Source organism: Mytilus galloprovincialis, chromosome 1, assembly GCF_965363235.1.
Source record: "Mytilus galloprovincialis chromosome 1, xbMytGall1.hap1.1, whole genome shotgun sequence".
Classification (NCBI taxonomy): Eukaryota; Metazoa; Mollusca; class Bivalvia; order Mytilida; family Mytilidae; genus Mytilus; species Mytilus galloprovincialis.
In genome coordinates this window covers 17783469-17802167 of record NC_134838.1, presented here as the reverse complement: position 1 = coordinate 17802167, position 18699 = coordinate 17783469, and the positions used below count along the sequence as shown (strand labels likewise).

Here is an 18699-nt window from a genome sequence, read left to right as displayed (position 1 = left end):
ATCAACATGGTTTTTCCCACAAAAAGGGGGGGGCTGGCCCTCTGGATCCGCCTATGTTCTTTTATTATGAACTACCCTTCTCCGCACCATGGGATTGCTTAACTTAAATATATAGAAGAAGAAGAAGATGCTTTATTTCCATAAAATGGGCTCACAAAAAACTCGGGAGCATATAAAAAAATTAATACTGGCCAGTAGCGGATCCAGAAGATTTTTTCCCAGAATAAGGGGGAAGGGGCACTGCCTGTTTAAGAGGGGGTCGCTCCAGCCATGCTTCAATTATTCCCTGAAAAATCAACAGTTATTCTCACTAAAGTGGGAACCCGGGACCCCCACTCCCCCCTTTTTTCCATAACATTCCGCCTCTATATTATTTACTCATACACATGTGGTTATAGTAGCCACAGTTTCTGTGAAGAAAAAGAAACACCACTTCCAATGAAAGTTTCACAGTAACAGTGAAATTTTGTTTAAACACTTTTCAAATTAAAAATAAAATAGATCACGACCAGTTTATCAATGAAAATAGTGTTTATTCCCATGGATTTCGTCATGTGGTTTACTGTAACCAATCGAATTTGTCATCCGTATTTCGAAAGGTTGATATCGCCTGATTTTCTCATGAATATTCATTACAAACCTTCCGATCGGCAAACTGGTGACGTTTCAGAACTAAAATTCGTCTGAGATCACAACACCACTTTGAGAGTGTGCGATATTCATTTTTGACATTGTGGAAAAACTTTCATACATCTAGGACTCTAAATTTTTCATAGAATTACAGTGTTTTATATACTAAATTAGTGGAACAGCCAGACGTATTTTCAAGATCCCCAGTTGACCTCGCTGTTACAACTACTGGGATAGACCACAACGTTTGACGTGTAGTCCAAGCAGCTCACATATTTCAGGATTTAAAGTGAAATTTTGGCAAAAAATGAAGAAATTATCCATACTGTTATTTACTGTAATTGCTTATATACTAATATCATCAATTACATGTGAAGAAGGTAAGACTTTTTTTACATTACATGTTTTTGACATGCCGGCCGGCAAGGCTTACTTGCGGGTTTTCATGTTTTCATGTTTGACAAGTTTTACGAATTGAAACACATTGTTGATTAGTTTTAAAAGCAGTCTTTATTTGTTGTTAATTAGATGTAGCTTAAATGGTCAACAACTTCTGAGTACAAATGTCACTATTCAAGAGTAGCGTAAAATCAGCCAGTGTGGCGTTGACAGACTTGCAGTGTTGCACTGAACGCAAGATAACGTAGAGTTTAAGTTAGAATTTCTGAACGAAGAATTTATTTGGGGTGTTATTTATATTTCAATTTCTTTTTAGCTGCCAGTTGTTTTGAGACACAATTTAAATGCGTAACAACAGGAAGATGCATTGCGATGAACTGGAGATGTGATGGGGATAGCGATTGCGGATACGGTGATACATCAGACGAACAAAATTGTAGTACGTACAGTTTAGTTTACAGTTTATATCAAACCAGTACAATCCCGAATCTTTTAGAAATTATGTTGGGTGTGTCAAAAAAAATACATGTGTCCCTCAGTTTCAAAATTTTCTGTTAATATGTTATCAGTAACATAAATGCGTTTTTTGTGAATATATAGACTGTTTCTGCAATTTACTGTCATTTGAGATATTAATGATATGTTGTTAAACATGAAAATTATAAATATTTATGTATTTGATAATGTTGCTGTATCAATAATATGACCTGATTTCCCATTGGTTCATAAAATGGTCTGAGGTCACATTCTTAAGAATAGACCAATCAGAAGACAGTATTCTGACACACCTGAGAAACATGTTAATATTTTAAAATTCTTTACAAAACTAAATATATAAGAAAACCAATTTATTTGAAGAAATGGAAATGTTAATTTGAGTTCAATGCCAATGGAATACAAACTTCAATCTTCCTTAAACTAAATTTTAAATAAATGATAATTTTGATGGTTTATTTGTTGAATCTAAGAATAATAGCATTATCAAGAGTAATAAAAAAATTACAAGAAGGCCTTATAATTATTTGGAATATGTTCAACTGCATTAGTTTAATTGTCTAAATTTGGCACATTATCCAGGTCAAATTAGACATTTGATTTTGATGGAAGTTTGCCATTGTTGATTGATATGTTACATGTGTTATGACAGGAATTGTTTAAAATAAAAGTTTATTTACAAACTTATTTCTGACAGTTAATTTTTCTCAGTTATTAATATTAATACAATCAAGAAGTTTCAAATTAACAGAACAGATTTATAAGCCTCTAAAATTTTAAATGAAATTTTTAAGAAAACATGATTAGTCTTTCTCAACTGCATGAACATGTCTTTCATAACAAGGAAGTACCTGCACCCTTGCAAACAAATGATCATTTTTGCCTGAATTATTGATGTTCATAAGAAGAACTTATCATTTATATATATAAAAAGAGGAAAATAATTGACATAATTATAAGAAGAAAACTTTTGACATTTACAGGTTCTAAAACATGCCCTCCAGATGAATTTCAGTGTGCTTCAGGACAATGCATACTCCAGAAATGGAAATGTGATGGAGAAAAAGATTGTTATGATGGCACCGATGAATCAACTGCTGTATGCAATGGTTAGTTATAATCAACACGACCCATATATTTTATGAAATATCTTATTTAAATGTGCCAGTCGTTGAATGTTAAGTTTTAGGTTATTACTCATGGTATACCAGATAAAATAATAATCAAAATGAGAACTAATTTAGGGGAAACTAAAATTAGTGTACAAAGAGACTTGTTACCAAAAAAACAACAATTTACAAAAGATGAACACAGAAATCATAGATTAAGTAACCTGAATTCTATTCAAAACATGACCTTAATAAGGAAGTAAGAAATTCTTTTTCCACTTGTGGCAAATATTACTGAATCCATTCACTAAATTAGTCTTGTGTGATGAGTTATAATATTGCTACCATTTTTACAAGACATTTAATTCATTTACATATAATTAAAGTGGTAATTGGAATACCTTATTTTGTTTCTTCAGGTACCCAGTGTAAGCCAGAGGAATTCAGATGTAACAATGGACAGTGTATCTCCAGTAGTTGGCGGTGTGATGGAACCAAAGATTGTTCAGAGGGGGAAGACGAAACTTGTGGTATGTCATTTTATAATTCTGCATTGAACAAAACAGGATATAATTATCTTCGTAACTAGAATATAATCATGATTATAGAGGTTATGATATAGAATTTCAGAAAAAACAAACTACTTCATAATTTTAAAGGTAAAGAAAAAGTAATTTTTTGGTTAGAATTCATTGTTTAATGTAGATAATATATTTCACAGATGCTCCCACATGTGCTGAGGATGAGATGCGATGTGCCAATGGTAAATGTCTGACAAAAAAATGGCTATGTGATGGCGAAGATGATTGCGGTGATAGCAGTGATGAGAAGAATTGCAGTAAGTAATGCTATTATATCACAACACAGAAAGACAAACTTTTTTTTTTACCTTATCCATCCTTTGATCTTAACCTTATCTAAGTTTTTTATATTGAAATTTTTTTTAATTCAGGTTGAAAGAACGTGTTTCTGAAGTATTCAGTAATTTTTGTCTTAAAAGACTATTTTGGCCCAAAAAAAAATATATGTCTGTTTCCTATTCCCAACCGACCCCGAGTCAAAACCCTGGACCCTGGATCTTTTTATTCAATTCTGGGAAAAAAAATTGTTTCCGGTCCGGAAAAGTGGTTTCTGGTCCAATCCATATATAAAAAAAAATTCCCAACCTACCGACCCTGATTTATTTGCCTTGGCAGCAGGAAACAGACAAATGAAAATGAAAAACCTTGAATATTTCAAATTTGTTATTAAATCAACAAACCTGTGTTACATGTAAATATTATTTTATTTGCAGCCTCAGTTTGTACTAATGACCAGTTCCAATGTGCTGATGGTAAATGTATAGATCAAGACTGGAAATGTGACGGCGACCATGATTGTGATGACCATAGTGATGAGACCAAATGTCCGGCTGAACCACACAAGAACACTTGTATTGAGACAGAATGGGCTTGTTTGTATGAGGAACAATGTATTCTTAACAACTGGAAGTGTGATGGCGATGAAGACTGCTTTGATGGTTCAGATGAAAAGAATTGTAAGTTTGCTGGATAGAGTATCATTTTAAAATCATTTACAGCATATAAAATCTATCAATTTGGGGCTTCCAAATTTGTTAGGACTAGTTAAATATACATTTCATTGGGTATTAGATGAGATAATTGTGGTTTTAATTACAAAACAAACTACTTAAATTGGAAGCCAATAAAAACAAATTCTGTACATTTGTATTTGTTCTTAAAAAGCAGATTTTGGCAAATAATGCATGTTGATATTGACTAATCTGGTGGCGTGCATATGTCAATGATCGAAATGGCTTTACTTAAATTGGCAGTATTTAAATAAAATAAAATATGTAAAAAGAAATTTGGCACAATTTCATACTATTGAAAATTGCATTGCCATTGAATACATAGAATTAATTAAGTGTAAGGGTTCATTATTTTTACACTTTATCATTTCAATCATAGACTAAGACATTTAAGGTCACAATTGTTTTGGTTTTATAATTCTAAAGGACATATTATGCTTATAAATTTGTTATTCTTTGTATTTGGCACTTAGCCAGAAGTTGAAAACTGGCGCAATAAATGTCAAGATATTAAATTTGGCTTGTTTTCCAAACAGTTTGATAGTATGTACTCTAAAACTACATTCATATTTACAAACAATGGACTTGCATCATTCATTCACAAGGCAGACAGTATATATTTAACTCTTTCATATTGATATTTCAAATTTTAAATTCAATATATTCAGGTGTTGCATAATCACTTAAAGTAAAATGACCACATGTAGTATGATTAAGATTTTTATGTTTAACATACATATATTACCTAGGTACCTACGAATGTTCTGCTGACCAGTTTAAGTGTGATAGTGGACACTGTATTGACCATGTTATGAGATGTGATGGCCTCCCAGACTGTACTGATGGTTCAGATGAAGTTAATTGTAGTAAGTGTTATCATGGAATATTCTTTTGTATTACAAATCAGAGCTCCAGATAAAAATTCACAAATTGGTGTTTTTACCCACAATTTTTTTATGTAATTGACTGATAAACAGATAAAGTTTTTTTAATTGCATTATCAATTCCAATTCACCCCTCAAGCAAATATCAAATTGGGTTTTCACCACCAAGCTCCTTAATGTATTGTTTTTTTTTCATCAACACAATATTGAATATTTAAGCATGTTATAATCACATTATATCAACCCCTGATGTTTTTCCATCTCAAAAATGTTTCTTTCTTTGTGTATGTGATAGCTGTTTTATTTGGTTTATTCACTGACAAGCAGTTGTACATTTAATTTGTGTCCTGTTTTAAATGTGCCAGTTTGTATTTTCTCAGATTTAAGATTTACCCCAAAACCTTGACCAGGTTTATAAGGTGGTTTAATGACAGAAACCACATTCAACTTACATTTACAAATAATTCTGCAACATCAAATAAATAAATGACAATGTTATACTGCACTTGCCATTAAAACAACTATCTTAAGCATACAGAACAATTACACCAAAACAAAGAAAGTGTAAAGTGGCATAGACTTAAAAAACAGATACATGTATCGTTTATTCACTTATCGACTAAAATGAAAAAAATAATATATAAACTGAAATTATTGCATTGGGTTGTTGATTATTTGTATTGCGTGATCATGCAAATATGCAGCTTATCTGGAGCTCTGACCAATCCCATTTTATCCTTCATTTCAAACCCATTATGATGTAGAAAATTAATGTTAATGTTCTTCCTTGACAGAAGTTATATTTTCTCCAAATTGATGTAAATCTTGAATGAAGTCATTTTTCTTCAGATAGGAATCTTCTTATTTTATATTGTTTATATAACTACCAGTTTAACTGTAATATAGAGGTTGATGGATAAAATGTCAACCCCACCAGAATTGTAAATTTTCAAATCATGATTTAAGTACTATTTTAATTGATATACATTTTTTTCTTTCAGCTGATGTTAAACATTGCCCAGATAATCAGTTTGATTGCTACAATAATGGAAAGTTATGTATTGACTACTCCAAAGTCTGTGACCATTTGAATGATTGTTTAGGCTGGGAAGATGAATCAACAAAACTCTGTGATGGTAAATATATATTTTTTTTTATATCAAGACAGCATGTTGCATAGCTACTTGTCTCTAATAGTTCTGGATTTGACTAGTATATTTATATACCTGTCATCATGTGTTAAAATGTAAATGAGTATCAGATTCTTAAAATAAAGAAAATAATAATTCAACATGGAATAATTAATTGGTAATTTTGATGTGGATCAACTAACATAACTGTCATTTCCACAAAGAATTTAAAAAAAATTAAATTACAGTATTCCCTTCAATGTTTTTATGTCTTTTCTTGAAATAAAACTGAAAGTAGTACATGCCTTCTATTCACTGCATAATCAATTTTCTAGAATAACACGCTGTGTGTGACACATGTATATTGATGCTTTAAATTTATCTTTAGAACACCAAGGCTCAATCGTAGAATTTTATCTTTCTATTAAAATGTAAATTAAAACAGTAGTTTTTATAGTTCAGAATATTTATACTGAGCTGTATATTAATTTAACTTTCTTGGTAACATCCACATTCATTCTTTCATTCATTAGCTGTGTTTAATGGGACCGAACCTGGAAGTATGTGTATCATTCATTGTATTTGTATGTTGTCTGCCGCATGCTTTATTCATTTCTAAGATCAGATAAATATACTAACTATAACTAGTCAGCACGCTTAAACAGAGTCTTAAAAAACCTGTGAAATAAAAAAAAACACAATAAAATTTTGTAGCTAGCTTGAGCAGGAATTGTTGTCACACAAAAATAAAGATAAAACATGGTAGACTGTAATACTGATGAAAATTAAAGCTGAAGATTGAAAACAAACCAAACTCATTTATCATTTTGGACATAAAAAATTTGGAAGAACTAGACAATGAACTAATGATTTTTTTCGGCAACAGGATTTCATATTTAGCTCACAGCAAAACATAAATCCTTTAGAATCTAATCATTAGGCACAAACTTGAATATTCTACATGTATATGTATGATAAATTTTTTAAATAGAAATTCTTATGAAGTCCGAATGCTTTCATTCATCATGTTTGCCAGCTCTTGACTTTTATTCCATATAATGCAAAACTATGACCTATCTTTCTAAAGCATGGTCTTTTTTTAATCTAAGGCAACATCAAGTGTTTTCCTTCCTTTAGTACCAGTCACCAGTGAACACTGCTTAACAGCCAGTTGTCCCTATATTTTGTCAATAGATGTAGTTGAATGATTGTAGTCATCAGAGAGTGTTTTCATCAGAGAGTGCTCAATTGGCTTGTCCTTCATTCTCTTTTGTATTATCAAGTGTAACCTTGGACATGTTTATCTATTCATATGAACATTGTACAAATGGTTTAGCTATATGCATTTTTAGATCATCTTATTCGCTAAGAAAGCAGAATAATTGTGGTTTAGTTTCTAAAACAAAAAGCTTCATTTCCTTTTTTATTTCGCTTTTATTTTACATTCAGGGCTTTCAATAGAAGGCGGTAGGCGGCGATTTTCGTCGTCTACTTGAAGGAAATCCGCCGCCTACTTTGCTCAAAATTGTAAAATTAAAAAATCAATAAAAATGACTGAAGGGGAAATTTACGCTGTTGACACAACCAGGGGATTTCCGATAAAGTGTGGTTGATATTTATAACCTTTCCCTATCTACGTGAAGTGACCCGAGTAGTCACGAACGCCTAGGCTGGGATCGCTATCAACAAGGAGAGTAAGGCGAAAACTACTGAAAGTAGAAACCAGCAGAAGGCACCCGAACACCGTCCGTAAACAGACTCCTGATTGGTCTATTTACAACCGGTTTTCTTAAACGACCTACGATTGGTGTAATTAATAGGCGTGTACGAAAATGAGTAAACGAAAACAAAGTGACATCAGTCAATGGATTAGAAAAATACAAAAACAAGGTGCTTTATAAATATTGAATGGAAATACAACTTATTCAAAGGAGAACACTGTATATTTTTACAACTGTTAAAATAAAATAAAAAACAAACAAACGCCAATATAAACAACGTACAGCCACTGACCCACGTGTTTGCAAGGACACCGATCCCACGTTTGTTTTAGATTCAAATCCTATTACATAGAGTGAACTACATGGACATGTTCCTTTATAACTATGTTGGCTTTGTATTAAAAATTAAATAAATTGGTGTCGCAATCTTCTTTTCTTTGTATCTTCTTTTCTTTGTATCTGTAAAGCATCACTGTCAAATTTGGGGCCACTTTAGGGTCTTCTGACTTCAATGCACAATACAACGATGCACCCACACTCAATGCCCATGTCAAGGATCATATAATTCATTATCCTGTAAAGGATTTGTCTGTCTCTGCTGTATCTACTGAACTGAATGTTAATGTCCCATTTAATTATTATTCTATTTTTCCTGAACTCATAGAATTTTAATCTAATGACTATTTTTTCAATTGTTATTCAAAGAGCACAATAATCACAAAATTATTAAGGGGCAAATAATAATTTTTTTTTTAAAATAAATTTTTAAATGTTTTTTTTCAGAAAATCAATATTTTTAGAGGGGTGTGAATCATCAGACGGGTCAGTAAGCGAACAGCAAACACATAAATGTATATTTTGTAATTTAGGCCAGCCTCCTGATAGTATTAATTCATAAAGCGCATTGACTAATTTCCTATATTATAAAAAGGGATTTTAATAGTGCTATAATTGTACCAAAATATATAGTGGTCCCCTCTTCTATTTCAGAACTTCTTGAGTTCAAGTATAATAAAATTTTATTAATGAATAAATATGCTTGGATGTGGATCTTTCCCTATATTATCACCATGTCATTGCTATTCTCAAACAACTTCAAATACAAGCTTTAAGTTGAAGTCTGGATCAAATGCATATATATAAATGTAATCAATATTTACAGAAAATCCAACCATGCTACAAATTTAAATCAAACATTTACATTATCTTCATTAAAAAATGATGTTTTGAGAGGACTGAAACAGGGTCCAGGAGACTCCCAGAATGCAGGATTTTGCACCATTTTAAAAAAAAATTCCAGACCCCACGCCGTAGGTTCGACGAGCAAGCTCGTCGCCGCGGCCGGCTTCGTCGTCCACATTGATGGGACTCCTATTTTTTGGTTTTATCCTTTTACTTCTAAACTTATTGAAAGCCCTGTACATTATAGACAAACATTTAAGTGATTAATTACTGTTGCATGTCCATTTTTAAGTACATCAAGGTCGTTCAGATCTGACACTAACTGGGTTGCTGTAAAATTCCTAACCCTAAGATTTTTATTTGTTTTGTACCTCTAATGTTTAATGAAAAATGGTTCTTGTAGCTGTCTAAAACATTTTAGTCTTTGCATAATACATAATAATCAAATATTTTTTTTATTTCAAAATTCTGGCAAATACATTTTGATAGAATAAAAGCATTTATATATAAAGCTGGTGAATTTCTTTATAATATCTTATGTAATAGTAAATTATTAATGTTAATTGTCTACACATTGTACATCTGTTACAAGTTTAACCTCTTTTCTTTTCAGAAGATCCTTGTAAAACCAACAATGGTGGTTGTGACCATATATGTGAACCTCTGGTTGGTTCAAAAGCTAAATGTTCATGCAACAGTGGATACAGACTAAATGGGACAAGTATATGTGTCAGTAAGTAACTTGACAAGTAATAACGGCAATATATATATATATATACATAATTATAGTGCAAGACGATCTGGTGCCATGATATCTCAGTCAGTAGCATGAGTTTAAATCCCAGTGAGGGAAGAACAGATCTAACATTGTTGGGCTGATGTTTAGAAGAATTATATATAGTTCATTGACAGAAGATGTATTTAATCCCCAATATATACCTCCTGATACACTTGGTTTTCCTCATACATTTTGTAACTATTCAGTAGTTAAATATGTGACTAGTATATAGTCCTAGAATTGTATTTTATTACTTTTTGGGTTCACTTGCTGTTCAGGTTAAAGTTGAGAGTATTTATATATTGTATATGGTCTCTGCAACACAACATGATGTTTTTTATATTTTTCTTATAGATATTAATGAATGTACAGAAAGCAGCATTCCAGTTTGTTCACAAAAATGTATTGATGAAAAGGGTCATTACAAATGTGAGTGTGAAGAAGGTTACAGGAAGGAATTTATTCTTGGTAAACTAAGCAAAACAACTTGTAAAATTGATGGTATGTTTAGTTTTAGTATTTAAAATTAAAATGATATAACACATTACACCCTCAACAAACAAGATTATGAAAATAATTGATGGATCTAAATCAAAAAAACTTAATATACAACTTGGATATACATATTATATCTTGAAAAGGGGATAAATGAACTAGCATTATAAAAATAAATTAGAATCAATTGATACATGTAAATTCCTCACAGTAAATCTAAATTAATCTGAAAAATAAACTTTGATTTCAACAGGTCCAAGACCTTGGTTACTGTTTGCCAACAAACATGATGTTAGAAGGTTGGAAGTAGGAACATGGTTGTTGGAACCAGTTGTAGAAGGACTTTCAAGTGCTGTTTCTGTTGGTTTCTATAAAGAGAAATATGTTTATTGGTCTGATGTCAATCTACAACAAATATCCAGGTAGGTTGATCATTGCTAATTGAGATGATGGTTATGAAGTTAGAAACCCAACAAGTATTAGACTACATATCGGACTACATACTAGACCACTAATGATCAATTTGACAAGAGTTTTTAATATACTTTGACATTAAAAGAAAAGTTTGATACAATTCCAATTAGTGGAAGAAAACAAAAGAGACAAAGGTCTTTGCTGTTTCTTAGAATGATTATAAATAACGACAATCGCACCTTTTTCAAAATGAAGTATATATATTTGCTTTACAGGACTGAAATCGGGAATGGCACCATGATGAACAACAAAAAAGTAGTGATTAAGGCTAACATAGATACACCTGATGGTATTGCTATTGACTGGATCCATGACCTTCTGTACTGGACTGACACTGGATTAAACAGCATACAGGTATCCAGTCTGGATGGAGATAAAACTGTCACAGTTGTCACCAATGATTTAGATGAACCAAGAGGAATAGTTTTGGATCCAAGAAATGGGTATGTTATAACATTACTACAAGTTTTGTAAGAAAAGAAAAGTGAACATTGTCAGTTAATATAATGAAGTGATATATTTGATTAGTTTATATGTTTTATTTGATTGATTTATGTATTTGTCATTATGGTTTATACAGCTGTCACAAGTTTGTAATAATCTTTAAAAATAGATATTGAGCCATTTACTTACAATTCTTCAAGAGATTGTTTGGAAGTTATTTAAACAGTATATTTAAATTTGTTCATTTTTATGCAGATACATGTATGTTACTGATTGGGGTAAAAGTCCAAAGATTGAGAGAATTGCCATGGACGGATCTGACAGAAAAATCATTTCCAAGGATGTTGTCTGGCCTAATAGTATTACCATTGGTGAGTTCATTTCTCAGAAATAAACAATGAATGTATCTGTTCAAAGACATTATTGCTGCCACAAGTATATCAATAATGCTGGTCAACAAATACAGTAAAAAAAAAGTTACATTCTTCATGTTTAACAGCATCCTTACCAGTCATTTACCTTGCCAGTGTGATTGGTGTACAGAAATGACAGGCTGTTCAATAATAGAAATATAGTTGAATAAAGGGGTATGAGATTAATGCCAATGCTACAATATCTTAACACCACAAGCTAACCATGTCTAAAGTTTTATTTGAATTGCTTGATTTGGAAATTGTTCATCAAGCATCTAACCAGACATGCCAGAAGAGGGAATTATAAAGTGATTGTAACAAAATTTATTATTCATTCTTTCTTTTTAGATTATGTTGACAGTAGATTATTTTGGATCGATGCTAAACTACATACAATCAAGTCGGCTCAATTAGATGGATCAAACCCACGTACAGTTGTACACAATGCTAAACACATTGCCCATCCATTTGCTGTTGCTGTATTTGAAGATGATGTCTATTGGACTGATTGGTCATCCGATTCAATCCGTAAGGCCAACAAACACACTGGAGAAGACTTCCAACAAGTAGCCCTAGGTCTTCGTTCACCAATGGACTTGAAAATTTATCATTCATCTATTCAAAAATCTGGTAAGACATTTATATCATTTAACACTGAGAAAGAAGGCCAATTTTGAAATTTAATAAATTCTTAACATGCAATGTCATGTGGGAATTCCAGAAAGCATAAAGTCTTCTGATATCAAAATCAAGCCATAAGAAACATTTAACATATTAAAATTAAAAAGGATACTGAATTTTGTAACTATTTTCTAAATTTATGTGAATCAGACTAATAAATGGAATGGTAAAAGATATGTACTTCTTCCTTTTAAAATTCAGATGTTCTAATTGTCCATCTCAACTGTTGCCATCCCTAATGTAAATAAATACATTTCATATAAAAATAATTTTAGATGTAATCATTTCCTATCTTTAATTATAGGTGTTAATGAATGCGCTAACAACAATGGAGGTTGTGAATACTTGTGTTTACCAAAACCTGATGCACATTCTACAGATCCTAATGTACAAAAGTATACATGTGCCTGTCCAGACAGCAAAAAACTTTCCTTCAATGGAATGACATGTGTTGATAAAGGTAAGATTGCTTCTACATCATTTATAAATTGCGGTCATCATTCATATACTATAATTACATTGTACAAGCATGTCTACTTTTTCAACAATTTCATGATATCAACTTTCCATTAATATGTTTATTTATATATTTATCATGTTTATATATTCATATCACTTCATCATCATTTTGATCATTGTCATGTTTGTCCTTTTCTCTTGGTAGATATTTGTTATTTGTAACAATTCCAGTCATCAAAATTTTTTTTTTACAAAAGTAAACTATATAGATCATGGTAATTGGTTTGATTTTTTTGGGGTACAATACAACTCTAGACCATAATATAAAAAACTGAGATCTAGTTTATTTACAAAAAATGACTGATAACAATTGTTGTAGATAACAGAATATAAAAGTTGCTTGCAATCATACACATCATACTAACCCCACTCATAATATTTACTTTATAACAGAAGCAACAGATATTCCTGAACTAACTTCAAGTGTAAAACCAGTTAAATCTACAACTCCATCACCTAATAGCACTAATAAGAATACTAGTTCTACTGGTGAGAATTCATTGTTGTTGTTGATTGTTGTAAAAATTCAGTGTTGTAGTTGATTGTTGTCAATTTTATTTTAGTACTGAACTAGGAAGTTTAAACAACATTAATTTTTTTCCAAAAAGTGTTTTATTTATTGCTTACTTGTCATAACTTTTGCCATAATTTGGCATTATGGTAATAACGCATACTGAAAAAAGACACATGACCAACATTCAATAATTAAACTTTCCTTCCTACCCTCCCACATAAGTTTTAAAGAAATAGCCCTAAATTTCCATGACATTTTTATTGAGAACAGTAAAATGCTCATTCACAAGGTCCCTGACATTTGGCAAAGGTCAGTAAAAACTGGTTTTGTCCAGTTAAGAGTTATGCATTACTGGACCAAATGACCAGTAAAACTTTTATTTTTTGTCCAAATCATACATGTTAATGTCCCGTAAAAAAAAAAAGAATCAAGAAGCATGGCTTTCTGTTGTGAGTGTTTGCTTGTAATCATTTGTTACTTGTCATATACATTCATTTATTCATTGATAATTCTGCATGACTAATTAACTAATAATAACGTGTACAAATCAGTTCTGCATTTGTGGATAACATAATTTGTATCTCATCAACTATCGGTTCATTTACATTTGGATTGAGAAATTTAAAAAAATCATGAGGTAACATTGGAAATTTTACTGTAAATTGAGGGTGACATAAACTTCTCTCTAGAGCTTCTCTAGAGGTAAGTGGAAAGTCTTGGGGAAACCTAGTCATTCACTTCCCTTAGTGTGGTGACCCCTGTTAATTGTCTTTCTGTATGTATACATTTTACACTTCAGCACGCAAGTAACTTGTGGCAAATTTATTACTTATTACCTTTTTTCAAGAAAGCCTTTAACACTTGATTTTCTTATAAATGTATCATTGATAAGCATTGCTGACTTGGGGAACTTGTGTCACTGATGAATTGCATTTTGCAAATACAGTGCAACTATTTCATAATATTTTTGTTTCTTTGCAGCTGGTATTACTGTTCCAACAACAAAAAAACCAGCCACTACACCTGCACCTAAACCAGAAACAACACAAGGCCATCATGAACCACAGAAACCAGTCACACAACACCCTATTATTGCTGTATCTACTGGTGGACCAAAATACACAACTTTTACAGAGAAACTCAACAAAACTTTGGAACAACCTAAATCATTGCAGGAGGAACAGACAGGAATTGTGGCATTCGTTGCCATTGGTGTTGTTGGTTTTATTGTCATCATGCTACTTATTGTAAGTTATTATAATTATTATACTTTTACCAGTATCTTAAAAATGCAAAATTTTCTAGTCCCATTTAGCATTTGTTTTAAAATATTTGTTTTAAAGTAAAGAATTTCTATAGTATATTTATTCAAATATTCTTGTTAATTTAAATTACATCTTCATAGTTCATGTAGTTAAAATATTGGCTTGTGCAGCTAAACAAATATACAGTATTTCTTAATTTTGCGTATAATGAAAGTCCTTTTAGTATGAATTAATTATGAATTATAATATCTCTTTCTCCAGGTTGGATGTTTTGTATACAGAAGAGTGAAGAAACGTAACATCAAGAGTATGAACTTTGATAACCCAGTATACCGTAAAACAACAACAACAGATGACCATCATTCAGTTATGATTGGTCACCAGGGCAGAGATGGACATCATAATAAAGGAGATCAATCGGTAAGTGTCCTGTTGTTTACCTCAAGTATTTATAGCTGTCATGGTTGTCTAGTAGTGCAATTAGTTTACCATCACTAGCTTCTGACAATTTCCTCAAGATGGGTTTGAATCGGATATTAATTGGCAAGTTTTTTTTACCAGTTTTCCTGTGGAATTGGTAGTTCTCTCCATTTATTGTGACATCACCAACCATAATATAACTAAGTGTGCTGATTATTTGGTGTTGCATGTTAAATTCTAGTAGAAATTGCAAACCAATTGTTATTTTCAAACCCTTCACATTGATATTTGTGTAATTATGTGCTGTAAAAAAAAAACTCCCCCCTTTTAAGGGCCTTCCCTGAATAAAGAAATGAAAATGGTGACATTTTATGGCAATTAGAAGAGAAAAAAAACCCATTTACTTTTGCAAGAGCATCAGTAAGTCTTGTGATGAATTTTGAATGTATTCAAATTTTAATTTATGCACAAAAGTCGAGTGTTTTAACTAAAAATTCAATTTGAAAACATACATGTATCTTAGATTGTTTTATTGGCATTATTAATATATTGTTGTTGTTTCTTTTCTAGGAAATAAAGCCATTGACAGAAGATGTGTGATGTAAAGAATTCCTATAGAACTTTTAATTTAATCATGGCTGTGAAATAAACTTAACAATTATTGTCGAAATAATTGAGAAAAGGAATTCCAGTGTAAGAACATTCATCAAATAAAAGCTCATGATGCACCTACATCGATCAAATTCAGTCCCATTGGAACGTTGATTGTGAAATCTTGTGGAAAATAGATCTGAAAACCCAAAGGCAGTTCGAAGAAGAAATCTCGAGGAAGGACCAAGTTTTAATCCTAGAAGCATTGGACACTTTAAAGCATAATATCTTCATGATGGCCCTTGGGTAACAATGGGTAGTCATATCACACTTAGTCTTTGTACACTGGCAGCTTTGTTTACGTTGTGATTTACATAAAACCGGCATTTTTATCAGTAACTGCATTTATTCTAGAATTTTCTTAATCTTGATCAAATATACAGATCTCTACTTTGTTTATTTCTTGATTCTTTAAAGATAGACATCACAACAGCTGAATTGTACATAATGATATCCTGGAAATAGTTGTCTCAGGTCTCTGTGTCAGTAGACGCAATTTCCAGTGAATTTGTTTAAAGAACAAACTGAGAGAACTCTGGTTAATTTGTGCTTAATATTCCCAACGTCACATTCTGGTAAAACAAGTCAAATGTAATTGTGTAAAAGGTCATGATGAATAAAAGATTTATAACTGTGTGAATGGTACTTTGTTAATGGATAAAATCCATAGTGAAAAAGACTTGACAAAGTATAGAATATTGTGTGCATGGAAAATGGTGCTAAAGCCCTTGAATGTAATTAATGGAGGTACATGGAAAAAGAATGTGTATATGTGTCATGGATATGTGTATGTGTGTGTCATAGACTTGTGTGCAATAATTGTCTTAGACCAATGATGTGATCATTCTTAGCTAAAAACTTGTTAGTTATTGTTACACAGCAGATCAGCATTTTGAATGATAAAGTTGCATATATGTATAAGACCCTTGTCTAATTTGAAAAACAGTCTATTAAAAAATAAATGTCTTTTTTTGTATTGTGTCTTGAGGTTACCATCTTATTGACGTATATCAAGACAACACATTTTTTTTTAATAATGATACTTTTACTAGTACATTTTATTATATAAATGATGAAATGGAAAAATTATGAAGGAAATAAATCTCGAGATATGATTTATCATAGGCGGATTCATTCTGGGGGCAGCCCCCCCCTTTTGTGGGAAAAATTTGATGATTATATAGGAAATCACTGAAGCATGGCTGGAGCGGCCCCCCCTCAGGTCAGTCAGAGGGCCCCCCTTAGGAAAAGTTCTGGATCCGCCACTGTTTATGAAAGATAAAATTATGTCATTGTCCTATGAAAGTCGAACTAAATTTTCCCTGAAGCATTATCTTTATTTGGAATACGTGACCTACATTTGCTGTTGTAATATTGTGACTAGACATGTTTTGACCTATGTGTAGATGATGTTAATTGTGAATATAAAGATGAACATATGAGAAGTATTAGAATTGTACATAGTTGTTTATTTATTAACTTTTGTTTTTGTTAAATCTTTGTAAATATGAACATACAATCATGATGTAGTCAATTTAGTATATTTATGTGAATAGGACTTGATCCTGAATCTATTTAGTGTCAGATAAATATTGGTGCTTACCTAGAAGGTATATATCAAAGAATACTAGATCTGATTCCCAACTATGTTTAATAACTGCTCAAAATCAAGTGAAAAGTTGTGAGGCATTATTATTTATTCCATTCATAAACCATATTTTGTTTCCTCTTGTACAGTTGATTTGATAAGAATATCTCATGATTGCTTTTTTTCATTTGATATATTTCTGTATGGACCGAGTAAAATCTGACAATTCAATATCATAGTTTTGCATAATAATTGCTTAAGAATCGTGCCTGTAAAATTCTAGATTCTTTTATTTATTGTATCTATACATTGTAAATAAAACCAGGGATAGTGCTTTGTTAAAAGCTTGCAAAGGAATTGCTTATTATTTATAAGTAATGTTTCAGTTTCTAACTGTGCCAAATATGATTTACAGCAAGTCAATTTTTTATCTTTATAAAGATGTTGAAAGGAAATATATTTAAACAGTGACTTTAATTCTTTGTTTTTGATTTTCTGATTTATATATTTCATGTACACCAAATCTCTATAATAGAGGAAATAAAGTTGTATATATAAACATCATATTCAAATGAATTTTAAAGTTATTTACTATCTTTAATTTAAATAACACTTTAAAAAAAGTTGCAGAAATTTAAGCATTTAGTTTTTTTAGAAGTTTGTCAGTTATTAAGATGAAAACTTTTTCCTTGTTTCATAGTGTGCTCATACATTCCTTAAATGGTTTTAAGTTTGAAGTGCTAAGAGTGCTTGAAAAGCATGTGCCAAATTATATTGCTTAGATATAGTGTCTAGTATATGATTAGATTGCTTTATATTTTTGATGAGTGGTTGGAGTTTTGACCTTTTACATTCCATAAAATGTTCAAACAAAATCGCTCCTTTCAGATTTAAAAAGCAACTGCATTGATTCAAAGAATATATGCATCAAAAATGTATTAATTTGTGTTCATCAGGCTTAAAGAATTATATTTAAGGAAGTTCATTTATATCAATTCCTCATTCACATCATGAGAAGTTTAATTTTTTAATTCTGAAAAAAAGACCCAATGTAAATGTAACATTAATTTGAATAAAATTGTTCTAAAAAAAAGGCTGTTGCCAGTCTGGTTTTGGTATTTTTATAGTTTTTAAAAGAGATACAGGCTTTTTTTGTTCCTCTTTTTCCACCTGAATTAGTATAAAACGTATGATCTGTCTGATAATGCTAGAAAAAAATCAAGGATAATCTCATATTTCATATAACTTGTATGCGTAATAAAATGTTAAAAGGATGTAATAAAATGTTAAAGGACAAGATAGGTGACCTTGTAATG

At 31.2% G+C, this 18699-nt stretch overlaps 1 protein-coding gene across 4 annotated transcripts; it reads left to right on the top strand.

Moving 5' to 3' along the window:
* The first annotated feature begins 631 nt into the window (after positions 1–631).
* Positions 632–16429, top strand: LOC143067882 (low-density lipoprotein receptor-like). Of its 4 annotated transcripts, XM_076241490.1 has the most exons (20): positions 632–1010; positions 1346–1468; positions 2508–2633; positions 3053–3163; positions 3355–3471; positions 3928–4170; positions 4974–5090; positions 6110–6244; positions 6772–6798; positions 9755–9874; positions 10274–10420; positions 10668–10836; positions 11104–11331; positions 11588–11703; positions 12094–12375; positions 12731–12886; positions 13339–13434; positions 14441–14706; positions 14986–15144; positions 15715–16429. In XM_076241490.1, exons 1-20 carry the CDS (start codon positions 938–940, stop codon positions 15742–15744), a joined length of 2841 nt encoding a protein of 946 aa, XP_076097605.1. In that variant the 5' UTR covers positions 632–937; the 3' UTR covers positions 15745–16429. The 4 variants fall into 4 exon arrangements, with proteins under 4 accessions (XP_076097605.1, XP_076097613.1, XP_076097622.1 ...); XM_076241498.1 differs by lacking the exon at positions 6772–6798; XM_076241507.1 differs by lacking the exon at positions 13339–13434.
* Positions 16430–18699: the final 2270 nt, after the last annotated feature.